This window comes from Coffea eugenioides, chromosome 11 (genome assembly GCF_003713205.1).
Source record: "Coffea eugenioides isolate CCC68of chromosome 11, Ceug_1.0, whole genome shotgun sequence".
Classification (NCBI taxonomy): domain Eukaryota; kingdom Viridiplantae; phylum Streptophyta; class Magnoliopsida; order Gentianales; family Rubiaceae; genus Coffea; species Coffea eugenioides.
In genome coordinates, this window is record NC_040045.1 from 33,440,776 (window position 1) to 33,454,303 (window position 13,528).

At 37.6% G+C, this 13,528-nt stretch overlaps 1 protein-coding gene across 1 annotated transcript; it reads right to left on the reverse strand.

The window, feature by feature from the left end:
- Positions 1–12,241: 12,241 nt before the first annotated feature.
- Positions 12,242–12,649, reverse strand: LOC113752330 (uncharacterized mitochondrial protein AtMg01250-like). The gene has a single exon (XM_027296447.1). It carries the CDS (start codon positions 12,647–12,649, stop codon positions 12,242–12,244), a length of 408 nt encoding a protein of 135 aa, XP_027152248.1.
- Positions 12,650–13,528: the final 879 nt, after the last annotated feature.

The following is a 13,528-nucleotide window of genomic DNA, read 5'->3' on the forward strand; positions in this document are numbered from 1 at the left end:
CTGTCAATTTTTGGCGCCGTTGCCGGGGACTGGTGTCAGATTAATTTGTTTCCTTTTGAGTTCATCTTGTTTTTATTTTTTATTTTTCTTTATTTATTTTCTTTTTTTTATATAGTTTATGGCTTCTAACACTTCGTATTTTGGTGAGATACTGGATTTTGTTTCCAGGAAAGGCGATGTGACTAGTTTTTTCGCTAAGTCTGCATACTCAGAGGCACTAAACTCTATTAGAAAAAGAATGGCTGCTGCAACCTGTAAAATTTGTTATGCCAGGGATCATTCAACCGGTATGTGCCCCGAATATCAAGATAATCTGAGTACTCAACAATTATGGGGATTTTTCACCCTGGTCTCAAACGTGGTATAACCCTAATCCAAACGGGTATGATCAAGGATGGTGGGATAACTCCAATTATAATTATACAACGGGGCCCATGAATTTTCAGCAGTATGAGTCGCAAGAATCGTCATCTATGTCAGGTATGTCTTTTGAAGAAATAGTTAAACCAATAGCTACTAATACATACTAATTCCAACAGGAGACACAAATGAGGAATTAGATGATGAAGGATGCAATGAATTATCTGGCAGATCAACTATGTCTATTGACATCCAGAATAAATCGATTGGCTTCTCAAATGGAAGAATTGCCCTCGGAAACCATTGTTGATCTAGAAGAAAATGAGAGTGCAATTTGCTTTGACTAGTGATGAGGAGATGCAAGAGTGTCAAAATAAGAAATCTACAGATGCAGTTGAAAAAGAAACCGAAAAGGAAGAAATGGAACCCCAACCGCAACCCATTCAAGTGAAAGAATCCAGTGAACAATCTCCAAATGCGGTGACATCTCCTCCACTCCTTCATCAATATTCTCCTGACTCTTACTCTTCAATTCCTGTTAACGAAATTGACTTTATTATACCAGACAATTTTGAATTTCATGACAGGAATAAATTAAGAGTGGCGATGGCAAGATATCTTGAACCAATAAATGCAAGTGGGGGAGGAGTGAATGGAGAATGCAGATTATCATCAACTCGTTTGGCGCCATTCACTAGTCCATGGAAGCCCGTAGCTCGTATGCTCAAGAATTATTCTATTTACGAGGGTTATCAGGACTATATAGAGGATGAAACATTAAGACGAGCCACACGATTTTATCCTCCATGAGCAAAATGTGATAATGTCTAGCCAAAGACATTAAAGAAAGGCGCTCATTGGGAGGCAACCCAATTATTTCTTTTAATTGTTTGTTTTGCTTTCATGTGATAGTTTAAATATGTTTTCCTTGAATTTGACTGATTTCGGGTTTTAATTTTCATTTTTTATGATTTGTAGGTGTCTTTCTGTCATGACGCGCCCGCGTCATGACGTCTGGAGAGCTCACGGTCAGAATCGTCAGAAGGGATTCCTGCCCTCATGACGTGCCCGCGTCATGGCATATGGAGAGTTCCAGATTCCGTGCCTTCATAACATGCCTACGTCACATTCGTGGAAAAGGTAAGTATTAAAAAAAAAAACCTCAAGAACGGTTATTGATTTTCGATTAATCTCTAATTTTGAATTTCGAAAATAACATTTGCAAAAAAAAATAAATAAATAAAAAAAATTATTAAAAAAAAATTATTAAAAGAAAAATTTTTTTTTTCAACCGTAGCTATGTTTCTCAATTTCAAAAGAAAATTTTTTTTTTTCTTTCTCTCTTTTCTTTCTTTTTCTTTGTTTTCTTTCTTCTTTTCTTTCTTTCTTTCTTTCTTTCTTTTTTTCTTCTTTCTTTTTCTTTTCTTTCTTTCTTCTTCTTTCTTTCTCTTTTCTTCCTTTCTTCTCCTCTGTTTTCCTCTGCGTCGCCCGAAGCAGCGGCCCGCCGCCATCTCGCGCGCGGCTCGCCGCAGCCCAGCTCTCCGCTGTTGCCCGCAGCTCACAGCAGTCCACGGCCGAGCACCCCGCGCCGCCTCCGCTGCTTCTTCCTCTCGCTCGATTGGACCCATCGAGTGCTGCCGCTACTGAAGGTTGCCAGCCGCCCCCTTCACTGTCCGCGCGCCAAGTTCCGCCACGCGACGCAGGCCACGGACAGGGCCCGCACGCCACTTCGCGCTGGCCCAGCTCATCTGAGCTCCGCCGCCCACGGCTCCACCTTCGACCGCTGCTGTTCACGACACCAAACGCCACACCTCCTCCCCTCGATCCGCCGCGTCCTCCATCTCGCCGACCCCCGACGCAGCAGCCCACCTCCACAGCTCTCCTTTCCTCTCTTTCGCGCTGTCCCTCCTCCAGCGCCGCTCGCACGCCACTGCCGCTTCAACGAGCAAGGAGCGCGCCCCCCCTCGTTGCTCTCCCCGCTCCTGTACGTCGACCACCAGCCGCCGCGCGACCCACGGCCGCCGCCAACAACTTGCGCAACCTCAACTTCCACCTCCCTAGTGCCAGCTCTTCCTCCTCAGCCCCTGTTCGCACTATTCCCTCTCTGTCCGCCACGACCAACTCACCCCCATCTCCCTCGCGTCTCCCTCTTTCTCACACAGTGGAGAGTTTTGCATTTGCTGGTTGAATTGAGTTGAGATGTCTCAGACCTTGGCCGCGTACTTCTATCACATCGGTTTCCGTGCACCGTTCCCGCCTACCCTTTCGTCACTCGTGAGGAAAGTTTCGTTGCCCACTTCGCTTTAATTGCTTTATTCCCTCCATTGAGGACAATGTAGGATCTAGATGTGGGGGGGACAGCTGTGCTAGTTTCTTTTTGTAGTTTTTAGTTTTCAGATATTTTTCTTTTATTTTTAGTTTGTTATTTGTCTAGTTTTCGCCTATTTTTTGTCATTTATCTGTCTAGCTCTATCAAGTTTGATGTTGGATTGTTGCCTCTATTTCTGCTATTGCCAAGTTTTAATAATAAAAGGGTATCGAGTTAATGTGGTTGAATCCAAAAACATCTCTTTGTGAATATCAATGATTGTTTCATTCTTATAATTTTTGGTTAACTTTTCTAGGCATAGGGAATGATTGTTGGCATTTTCATGTGAATTGGTCCTGTTATTAATTTTAGTTCTCCATGTTTGAAAATGAGGCTAGCTGATGCAAGTTTTCTTTTGGTTCGTGTGTTATATTAAGTTTTTATGATTTTTAGCTATGAATAAATTTGACTGTACTCCGCTATTAGTTACTACTGAGTAACCGGGGGTCTGCACCTAAAAGTGTTGATTCTCGCGTCAAAAGATAGTAATTCCTATGAGTACGTGGTCACGTGGCGATAGAAGCTGAGTAACCGGGCTCCTTCATCTGGCCAATGTTGGAGTTCACGTCAAAAGGCTCAAATGGCTAGCGACTAAGTCTTTTGTTACTATTGAAAAAAAAAAGAATAGAAAAAAACAAAAACAAAAAAAACAAAAAAAAGAGAGAAAAGTAGAAAAAAAATGTGATGAAAAAAGTGAAGGTTGTGTTAGTGTATAATAAAAGTCAGCTTGCCGAATTATGGATTTAATGTTGAGATTTTGGTTAATAGTTGGACCATTTGCTGATAAATGTTATGCGTCATTCATTTTTCTTAGATTAGTTAACCTGAAATTGGAGGAGTTTGTGGTTTAGTCGGCAACCGGAGTGATGTTTCTTGGACTTGACCATTGATGCTTGATTATTATTTTTCTTGATATCTTGACAATTTGTTGGATAGAACAATAACCACTATCAAATATTGGTGTTTGTGTGTTGTTCTCATGCTTGAGGACAAGCATGGTTTAGGTGTGGGGGGAATTGATAGGTTGCAATTTTATCATTTATTTTATAATTAATTTCCCCTATTACCTGACTTGATGTGGACTAATTATTAGATTCTACTCATTTTTCGTAATTTACATTTATTTCAGGGAGTAGAACGAAAATACCATAATAAGTGCCAATTTGACAATTATCAGGAAAGAGTTCAAGTAGCAGGCATCCAGGGTATTTTTGGAATATCAAGACACAAGTCCTTTTTGGGTAATTTGCGGAAGATAGAATAAAAGGAGGAAAGGAACGAAGGGCACAAGTCTTCTTCTCCCTCTTGGGAGAGAGCCGCCGCGCAGCTTTGAAGACATTAGATAGGAATAGAGCAAACAATGGCAGACAACTTTTTAGCTTAGTCTTTTGACTTTTCCTTGTGGGCTCAAATAGCTTTTCCTTTTCCTTCTCGTATGATTGGACAAGTAGAAACCATAGAATCAATTGCTGTAGCTTTGCTATCTTTTCAAACATTGGAACCGAATTGAATTTCCCCAATTTCAAGGGACAATGGCCGCGGCTCTCTTTACAATTTCTTGTGGGTTTTTCGCATCGAACATGAGCTAATTTCACCACTCTAGTCAAGGAGCAACGAAGGCTCTGGTTCGCCTAAAAATTGTGAGATCGTTTTAATTTAATCTTTTCCTTTTATTTATTGGTATCCGCATATTTCTTGGTCGCTATGCTTATGGTTATTTAATTAATTGATTGTCTTGGATCCAGATAATTAGTTGATTGGGTAATCTATTGTCAATTAGGGCATTAAATCCGTAATTGTTTAATTGCTCTAAAATAGTGGCAACTGGCATGATTAGGTTTGTGTCAGGGGAATACGCGGGCTAATCTAAAATAACCCTGGTAGTGCGTTATTTGGTTAGAATAGGGCTCCTCTAATACGTAAGGCAATTGGAGAATTAAATTCTACGGGCGTACCTAAGATTATTTCTCAATTAGAGCAGTGATTAACGGGCGTACCTTGATCACCGACACAGTAAAGAGGGGTTGACTGCCATCGCTTGTTTGGTAGTTATAACCTATTTATTGATAAATAATTGGAATTGTCTTTGCTTCAATGATCAATTAGGTGCACCATTGCTGAAGTTATTTCTTGGTTAGATCCTTAATTATTACTCATTTGATTTTAATATTTTGTTATTTAATTTTTAGTAGTTTCTTAGATTTTATTTGGATTTCTTTGAGTGTCACCTTCTACACAAAAACACCCCCCTTTGTCACTGTGAATTTGAAAAGAAACAATTACTCTCAGTCCCTGTGGATTCGACCCTGCTTATCACTATCTACAGAATTTACTTTTAATTTGAGCGGGTTTTATTATTGCACAGGCTTCGACAACCTGTCACGCCGCAAGGAGCGCTACTTTTATATGGGAAAATTGTGCAGAAGGAGGGGAATAGCTTTAGCTTAGCATTAGATTTCTCCTTTTTAGGCTTTTGATTAGGAAACCTCCTGCGAGCATGGCAGGAGCAAAGAAAACTTAGCTTAGTTTTTGGTTGACTTTTCCTGGCTAGCTATATAGTAGCTTTATCTTTTGGCATGTCAGGCGCAATTAGGACCTTTAACTTAGCTTTTCTTTTGGGACTTTCTCCTTTGGATTTTTAGTGGATTCCTCCTACGCATGTCAGGAGCCATTGGAGGACTTCGTCATCTTCTGTATTTTACGTTTTCCTTCGCCAATTGAACGGAGTGAACTTTTCTCAATTAGGGAGATGGCCGCTGCTTTCTTTACACTTTTGTATGGGCTTTGTTCATCGAACATGAACTAATTTCACCACTCTAGTCAAGGAGCAACGAAGGCTTTAGTTCGCCTAAAAATTGTGAGATCGATTTAATTTAATCTTTTCCTTTTATTTATTGGTATTCGCATATTCCTTGATTGCTATGCTTATGGTTATTTAATTAATTGATTGTCTTGGATCCGGATAATTAATTGATTTGATAACCTATTGTCAATTAGGGCATTAAATCCGTAATTGTTTAATTGTCCTAAAATAGTGACAACTGGCACGATTGGATTCGTGTCAGAGGGATACGCAGGCTAATCTGAAATAACCCTGGTAGTGCGTTATTTGATTAGAATAGGGCTCCTCTAATACGTAAGGCAATTGGGGAATTAAATCTTACGGACGTACTTAGAATTATTTCCTAATTAGAGCAGTGATTAACGGGCGTACCTTAATCACCGACACAGTAAGGAGGGGTTGCCTACCATCGCTTGTTTGGTAGTTGTAACCTATTTATTGATAAATAATTGGAATTGCCTTTGCATCGATAATCAATTAGGTGAACCATTGCTGAAGTTATTTCTTGGCTAGATCTTTAATTAATATTACATTGATTTTAGTAAATTGCCTACTTTATTTTATTTTTAATTGTTTACTTGTTTTAATTGATTTAGACCTTTAATCATTGTTACTCTAAGTTCAGTGAATTGTTGTTTAATTTCTAGTTAGTTATTTATTTTTATTTTCTTATTCGAATTTATTTGATTGTCGTCGTTCCTACAAAAACACCCCTATTGTCACTGTGAATTTGAAAAGAAACAATTACTCCCAGTCCCTGTGAATTCGACCCTGTTCACCGCTATCTACAGAAATTACTTTTAGTTTGAACAGGTTTTATTATTGCACAGGCTTCGACAACCTGTCAGTTGGCATATTTTGGACCGCAAATAGGTGGATATCATAATTCAAGTTGTAAGACTTGTGGAGGAGTGGTTGCAGAGTGTAGCCCTACTAGTAATAACCCCAACTTGAAGAAAAGTAATATAGGATGAATTAGTCAAATGAGACTTATTCAACTAGCTAGTAAATAATGTAATATTTCTAATCAGATATAGTATTAAATTGTTACATCCATGATTGTGTCACATTTTATCACAGAGGATGGAAAATTCTTTGTCTCCGGCCAATATCTCTTCTAAGTTTGGTCCATGAGGATAATGGATTATTCTCAGTCATTTACTTATCTTAGGTTCCGTTTAATAAAACTAAATCTGAATTCTGAAGTCTGAATTCTGAAATCTGAATACTGAAACAATTAATTTGCTGAAATTTAAGCACTGAAAAAATAATATGAATGTCTGAATTTAAATGCTAAACCTATTTATACTGTTTGATAAATATTTACAGCTGAGTGCTTAATAAGTTTAATTTGATAATTTTGCCCTTATATCCTTTCATTCAAAAAAGAAATAGAATCTATGATTTAATTAGTTTAAAATTGTAACGTATGAAAATGACAATATTTATTTTTAAATCAAATTAATATAAAAGGTGAAATATATTATATGAGTATGGAGAAGATGTGAAAGTCATTAAAAAGGGAGAAAAGAGAAACTAAAAATCGTTAGATAGAGAATATTAGGTTGTTTAATTAAATAAGAATTTTGAACATAATTAACAAACAAGGGTAGATTTGGTAGATAAAATAAGGTAGTTGAAGTAATTTTATTGATTCTTATCAGAATTAAGCATTCAGTTAGCATTCTTGTGCTAAAAAAAATACGCACAGGTTTAGCACTGCTTAACAAGTTTAGCAAATAGATTTTCATTTATCAAACACTTAAAACATCTAAATGTTTAAAAAAATTCAGATTCAACACTTTTTTATGTTATCAAACAAACCTTAATCTTTTAATTGTAAAAAAATTATAAGGTAAATTCTCATGAGTCTTTATTTATCTCTTACTCTCGTAACGATACAATTTAGTCTCTTACATTTAAAAAGAACTTACTTTTATCTCAAAATGTATGTCACATCAACTTTTGGCATCATGTGCTCGTGACACTAATTTCGAGGGACAGAAAAGGTATCACATCTCATTCTTGCTGATTTGACTCATTAAACTTACCGAATTTGGTATTTGAAAATTAATTTTTTTTTCTTAGCATGTATTGGCCTGATGAAAATCAGTAGATCTCTAGCCTCGAAACGTACTTATGTTTGAGATCATAAAGCTACCGATTTTTGTACCCAAAAAAAAAAGGCTACCGATTTGAGCCTATAAATCAGAATCACTGCTCTATGAACAGATGCTAGAGGATTTGAAGAAAAGTTTTGTTTGAACAAAATGGGTAATTTCCATTTTAGAATGAGGATTTCTCTTCCCAACTTAATATTGAGCCTTTTTTTAGTAGTCACTTAGCTCGACCAAGCTCAAGCAACTTGAAAACACTCCAATCAAGCATGTTCCAAGAAATTCGATCCTGGGCTCGTCCAAGATAATAATATATACACATTTATTTTGTTTACCATATTCACAATAGGGAAATGACAATTAAATTCATTTTTCTGAAACCTTATAGGAGTAGATATTATCTCTCTTTATTCGAGCATGATTGTGCTCCTACTCTTTTTTTTTTTTTTTTGCTCTATTTGTAGTTAGGGTTGAAAGATTAACTAAATTAGTTGATATTTGAATCGAGTTCGATTTGGTAAAAATTTATTCGAGTTTGGTTCACCAACTAATTAAGTTAAACTTGAACAACATTTTATATTTGATAACTTTCAAACTCGATATAAAACTTGTTCAAATTTAATTCGATAAATAAACAAACCAAACTTAAATAAAATTTCAAACTTATCAAAATAATCAAACAAGTTTGAATATGATATTCAACTTGATTAATCTTGTTTACATCCCTATTTGTGATACACTAGGTGGGGTTTGAACTCTACTGACCTAGTATAGGACCAGGTCCCAACGATTGGTTAGGCTTCTGCTCTCTTTTTTTACCGCAACAATAACATTACTATATCTTAATCTATTATATTCTACAGGGAGGGGGAAGTTAAAGAGACTATATAATGAGTTAGCATATATACATACCTGACTAGATTAAATAGATATTCTATCATCTCATTTGAATTTTTTTTTCACTACATATGGAGTTAGGCTCCTACTCAAGTTCTAAGAAAAGATATAAGGTAGGGGCACGTAACATTTAAGTCAATGTCTACTCCATTAAAGCGGGCCAAAGCTCCATTGACTTGTCTTGTTTGCAACCTTACAGACTTACACCTGCATTGACTTGTGGAGTCCTCTCCGGTCTCCGTCTCCGCTCCATCACTTTGATACCCAACTGGAATAGGGGAATTATAAACTCATGCTGCCTTCCATTTTCATTACAATTAACACTTTCCTCCATTAGTTCTCCATACTGAAATCATGCACGGTCATTTCATTCTCATTGTCTTGTGGGCTCTTGTTGTATCGATGATACATGATGGAACACAACTTTGTTCAGGTTGCTTTCCAGAAGGAAAACTTGCTCTCTTAGACTTCAAAGCTTCCTTGAATATGACAGAACATGCTCATCTTATCCTTCCTTCATGGACTGGAAAAGAAGGTGATGGAGCAAACACTGATTGCTGCAACTGGGAACGGGTCAAGTGCAGTAATATTACTGGGAGAATTGTTGAACTCCAACTTAGTAAATTGAGAAAGCATGGGGAATCCTATGATTCTTATTATCAGGATTGGTATCTAAACATTAGCACCTTCATACCCCTGAAGGACCTCCGAGCTCTAGACTTGAGTTGGAATGACTTCAATAGTGAAGTGACAAGTACAGTATGATGCCATCTTTCTTCAAATAATTGGTTTGCTTGAATATTGTTGTTGTTTTTGTTGTATAATTTTGTTTCTTGTTCTTGGTTTCTTTATACTTGCACTTGTAGTTAGCATTCTCAACATCTCAAAGAGTTTGGCATAGTTGGGTTTTGGCACACAATTTAAGAAAAATTTTTGGGGGCAAACACATTTAACTTGGCGTGGTACAAATGGCAGATATAGTAAGTGAAGAGTAATGTATTGCTTGAAAATCACATTTTGAAAATTTACAAATAGATAAAAGTATTTACAAATATTTAATGGGCACTTAAACATTAATTTTGTGAATTTTGCAATAGTTATTTTAACAAATAGTAGTTGTCGTTAGCTGTTAATTCTAAAAATATGTTTTTGTTGTTAAGAAGGGCCTACTCTTGAAGAGATACCTGTTCACTAGGTGTCTATTAATTGAAGTGCCTATTACTGTACTTAATTCAAAGACATGCAGACTTATTAATAAGATGGACTAGGCATTGGTTTACTTACTTTTTATTTTTTTTCTCTTCTTAATTAAGTCAAAATATTCTAAAATCGTTCACTTTTTATTTTTCTTCTCTTCTTAATTAAATCAAGGGAGAATTGTAGTTTTAGTCCCCAATGTATTACCCATGCACGAAATTGGTACTCAATCTATTTTAAAAAGTAAATTTGGTCCCTAATCTATCCAATTTTGCGTAAAATTGGACAATTGACAGATTCTTTCCAATTGAGTGACGAAATGTGGCGCGTGCAGCCACTGTACCAGAATGTACAAGTGGTTCCAATTTTGCTGTCCTTTTTTTTTAAGACAAAAGAATGGCCATACATTTAGTGATGTAAACTATGACAAGTCAAACATAGACAAGGCCCATTATCTTTTTTTTTTTGTCGAAATGATAAGATGATTTCATTGCTTTCATGGTAAAAAATTACAAGTGCGAGCAACGGCTCGATCGGAACTCTACAAACTAGTGTTCAAAGACACTGAGGAAGCTGTCGCTCCTCATCCACAATAATGCTTAAAGCATCAACACTCAGTGTTTTACTAACTATCATATTTTCTTCCCTATCCAAAACAAAAGAGCACATGCAAAACAATCTCTGTAACTGAGAGATGTCTTCAAGTACTGTTGCCATTTTGCTGTTCGCTGGGCTCTGATATTTTAATTGTCTCCACAGTTCCTTGTTACAAAATCTCAGCTTAAGATTGCTCCACTTGCGTTGTACAGCTTTACACAACACCAGCTTCAGTGCCAAAGCTTCATCTAGGATTTTGTTTCCAGAACTCATGTCTTTCAGTGCCCACCCTATCATCGTGTTACTTGCAAAAAGCTGAACTGTGACTCCAATTCCCACAAACAACTGCCCTTGCTTCGTGGTTGTAGTCACCTCCATTAGCACTTCTCCTTCATTTGCATAATTCTGATTCTGAGCATCTTGCCTAGGGACTGTTTCATCTGTGCTCTCTCCTTTCTCTTTGTACTCTATCTGCTGCTGCTCTAACCATTCCGAATGAGCTTTCCTTATAGATTTGAAGGAGGGATCAAAGGTAGCGTTCTTGAATTCTCTTTTGTTTCTTTCTTTCCACACCTGCCACAAGATGTTTGCAGTTAATCCAATGTGTTCCATCCCTTCTGACCTGTGCCTTGCTTCAGAGATTCTAAGCCACCACCTTTTGAAATCTCCCTGCTGCTCCTTTGCTCCATCCCACTGAATGGGAGATGCCTTCCATATGTTTTCCGTGTGGGGGCAATTCAGCAGAAGATGTTCGACTGTTTCCTGTGCTAATCCACACATCTTACATATCGGATCACCCAGCCCCGTTCGTCTATTTACTGCTGCTTTCACAGGCAGAGCACCTTGAATGCATTTCCAGATGAAAAATTTGATTTTATGTTTGATGTTTAAACTCCACAGTGTATTCCACATCTGAGCTAACTCTGAATCACTTGCTGAATAGCTAGAGCTAGCTCCTTCCTGCCTGCGCCTGTCTCTCATTCTGTGTTGCTTCATCAGAAATTTATAACCAGAATTGACAGTGTACGTCCCTCCCACCTTTGGTTGCCAATAAAAGCTATCTTCCCTATCAGCTAGACTCAGAGGAATAGCTAAAATTTTTTGTGCATCATTGCTATTGAAGAATCTAAAAATGATGTTTCTGTTCCACCTATGCTGACTAATAAGCTCCTCCACTTTTTCCAGCTCACAATGATTCCCTCGACTAGTTGTTGGCTTCCCTGTATCAGTGTCTGGGATCCACTTGTGGCTCCATATATTTGTACTCCTTCCATTTCCTATCCTTCTTATTATTCCAGCATTGATTAAACTTCTTGCCCCCATGAGTCCTTGCCAAATCCAAGATGCATTTCTGGGGAGGCTACACTGTAGTATCGATTCCTGAGGAGAATATCTGGATTTCAACACCTTACTAACCAACAGATTTGGTTTAGTAAGTATCCTCCAAAACTGCTTTCCTAACAGTGCTTGATTGAAAGCTTCAATATCCTTAAAGCCTAGATCTCCTGCACTTTTTGCCATTGCCATTTTTTCCCAAGACAGCCAGTGCATTTTGTTCTTACCATTAGCTTCACCCCACCAGAAGTTGGCCATCAATGCACATATATCTTTACACAATCTTCTGGACAGCTTAAAACAAGACATCACGTATGTGGGCATTGCCATAACAACTGCTTTCAGCAACACTTCCTTACCTGCTGGACTCAATAGTTTGTTTTTCCAATTCTGACATCTTTTCCTTATATTATCTCTCACAAAACCAAAGATCTGCTCTTTAGATCTTGATACTACCATAGGGAGTCCCAGGTATTTGTCTTGCTTAGCCTCTGCCATTCCTCCTAATGCCAGGCATATCTCCTTCTTCTACTCATCGTCCACATTTTTGGTAAAAAACACTGCTGATTTGTCCAGGTTGACTAACTGTCCCGAGGCATTTTCATATGTTTTCAGCACCTTCATAATTTCCACAGCCTCATTCTTATTAGCCTTACAAAATATGATAGAGTCATCCGCAAAGAATAGATGTGTTAGCACTGGACCAAGTCTGCTGATTTTGAGTCCCTGGATCCTTTTGCTTTCCTCAGCCCTTTTTAGCAAATTGGAGAAGCCCTCTGAACATATTAGAAACAGATATGGAGACAAAGGATCTCCCTGCCTTATCCCTTTTTCTGGTGTCGCAAAACCTTTAACCTCACCATTACAGTTGAAAGAGTAACTCACTGTCTTCAAACAGCTATGAATCCAGTTAATCCATTTAGAGCAGAAACCCATCTTTTCCATCATTTTCAACAAGCATTGCCACTCCACCCTATCATAAGCCTTTGCCATGTCCAATTTGATAGCCATGTATCCCTCTTTCCCTTGTCTTTTTATTTTTAAGAAAATGCATGTACTCATGAGCAATGATCACATTATCTAGAATCTGTCTTTCTGGGATGAAAGCAGATTGAGTTTTGCTAATACACAGATCCAGGACAGATTTCAGTCTATTTGCCAAAATTTTTGATATGATTTTATATAGCACACTACATAGACTGATAGGCCTGAAATTTTTCAGATTGGTTGGGTGCAGAATTTTGGGAATAAGGGATATAACAGTGTGGTTGACTGATTTGAGCATGTGGCCTGAGTGGAAAAAAGCTTTAATAGCTAAAATGATGTCACTTTTAATAGTATTCCAGAATTTCTGAAAAAACAAAGGAGTCATTCCATCTTGTCCAGGGGCTTTTTCTGGATTCATAGAGAACAAAGCATCATGAATTTCTTCCTCCATAACTTCCTTGGTTAACTTATCATTCATCTCCTGAGTAATATAGTGTGGAATTCCCTCTAAGATTTCTGTCATATCATCCTTCCCACCACTCGTAAACAGGTCCTTAAAGTACTCAGAAAGTTCAGTCACTACCTCCTCTTCATTCGCAGTCCAAGAACCATCCTCTCTTTGTAACCTGTTCAATCTATTACTCACACGTCTCCCCTTGACAAAAGAGTGAAAATATTTAGTATTTTTACCCCCTTCTCTCAGCCAGCTGATTCTGGACTTCTGGCTCCAGAAAGCTTCTTCCTCCTTGTAAGCATTAGCCAGCTGTCTTTTGAGATCCTGACATTTCTCTTTTTTGTTAGCTAAACCAGCATTCCTAGTCTTCTCAA

Bases quoted from the DNA above. Each gene is read 5' to 3' on its own strand.
- LOC113752330 (XM_027296447.1), bottom strand. From the start codon at position 12,649: ATGGGTTTCTGCTCTAAATGGATTAACTGGATTCATAGCTGTTTGAAG.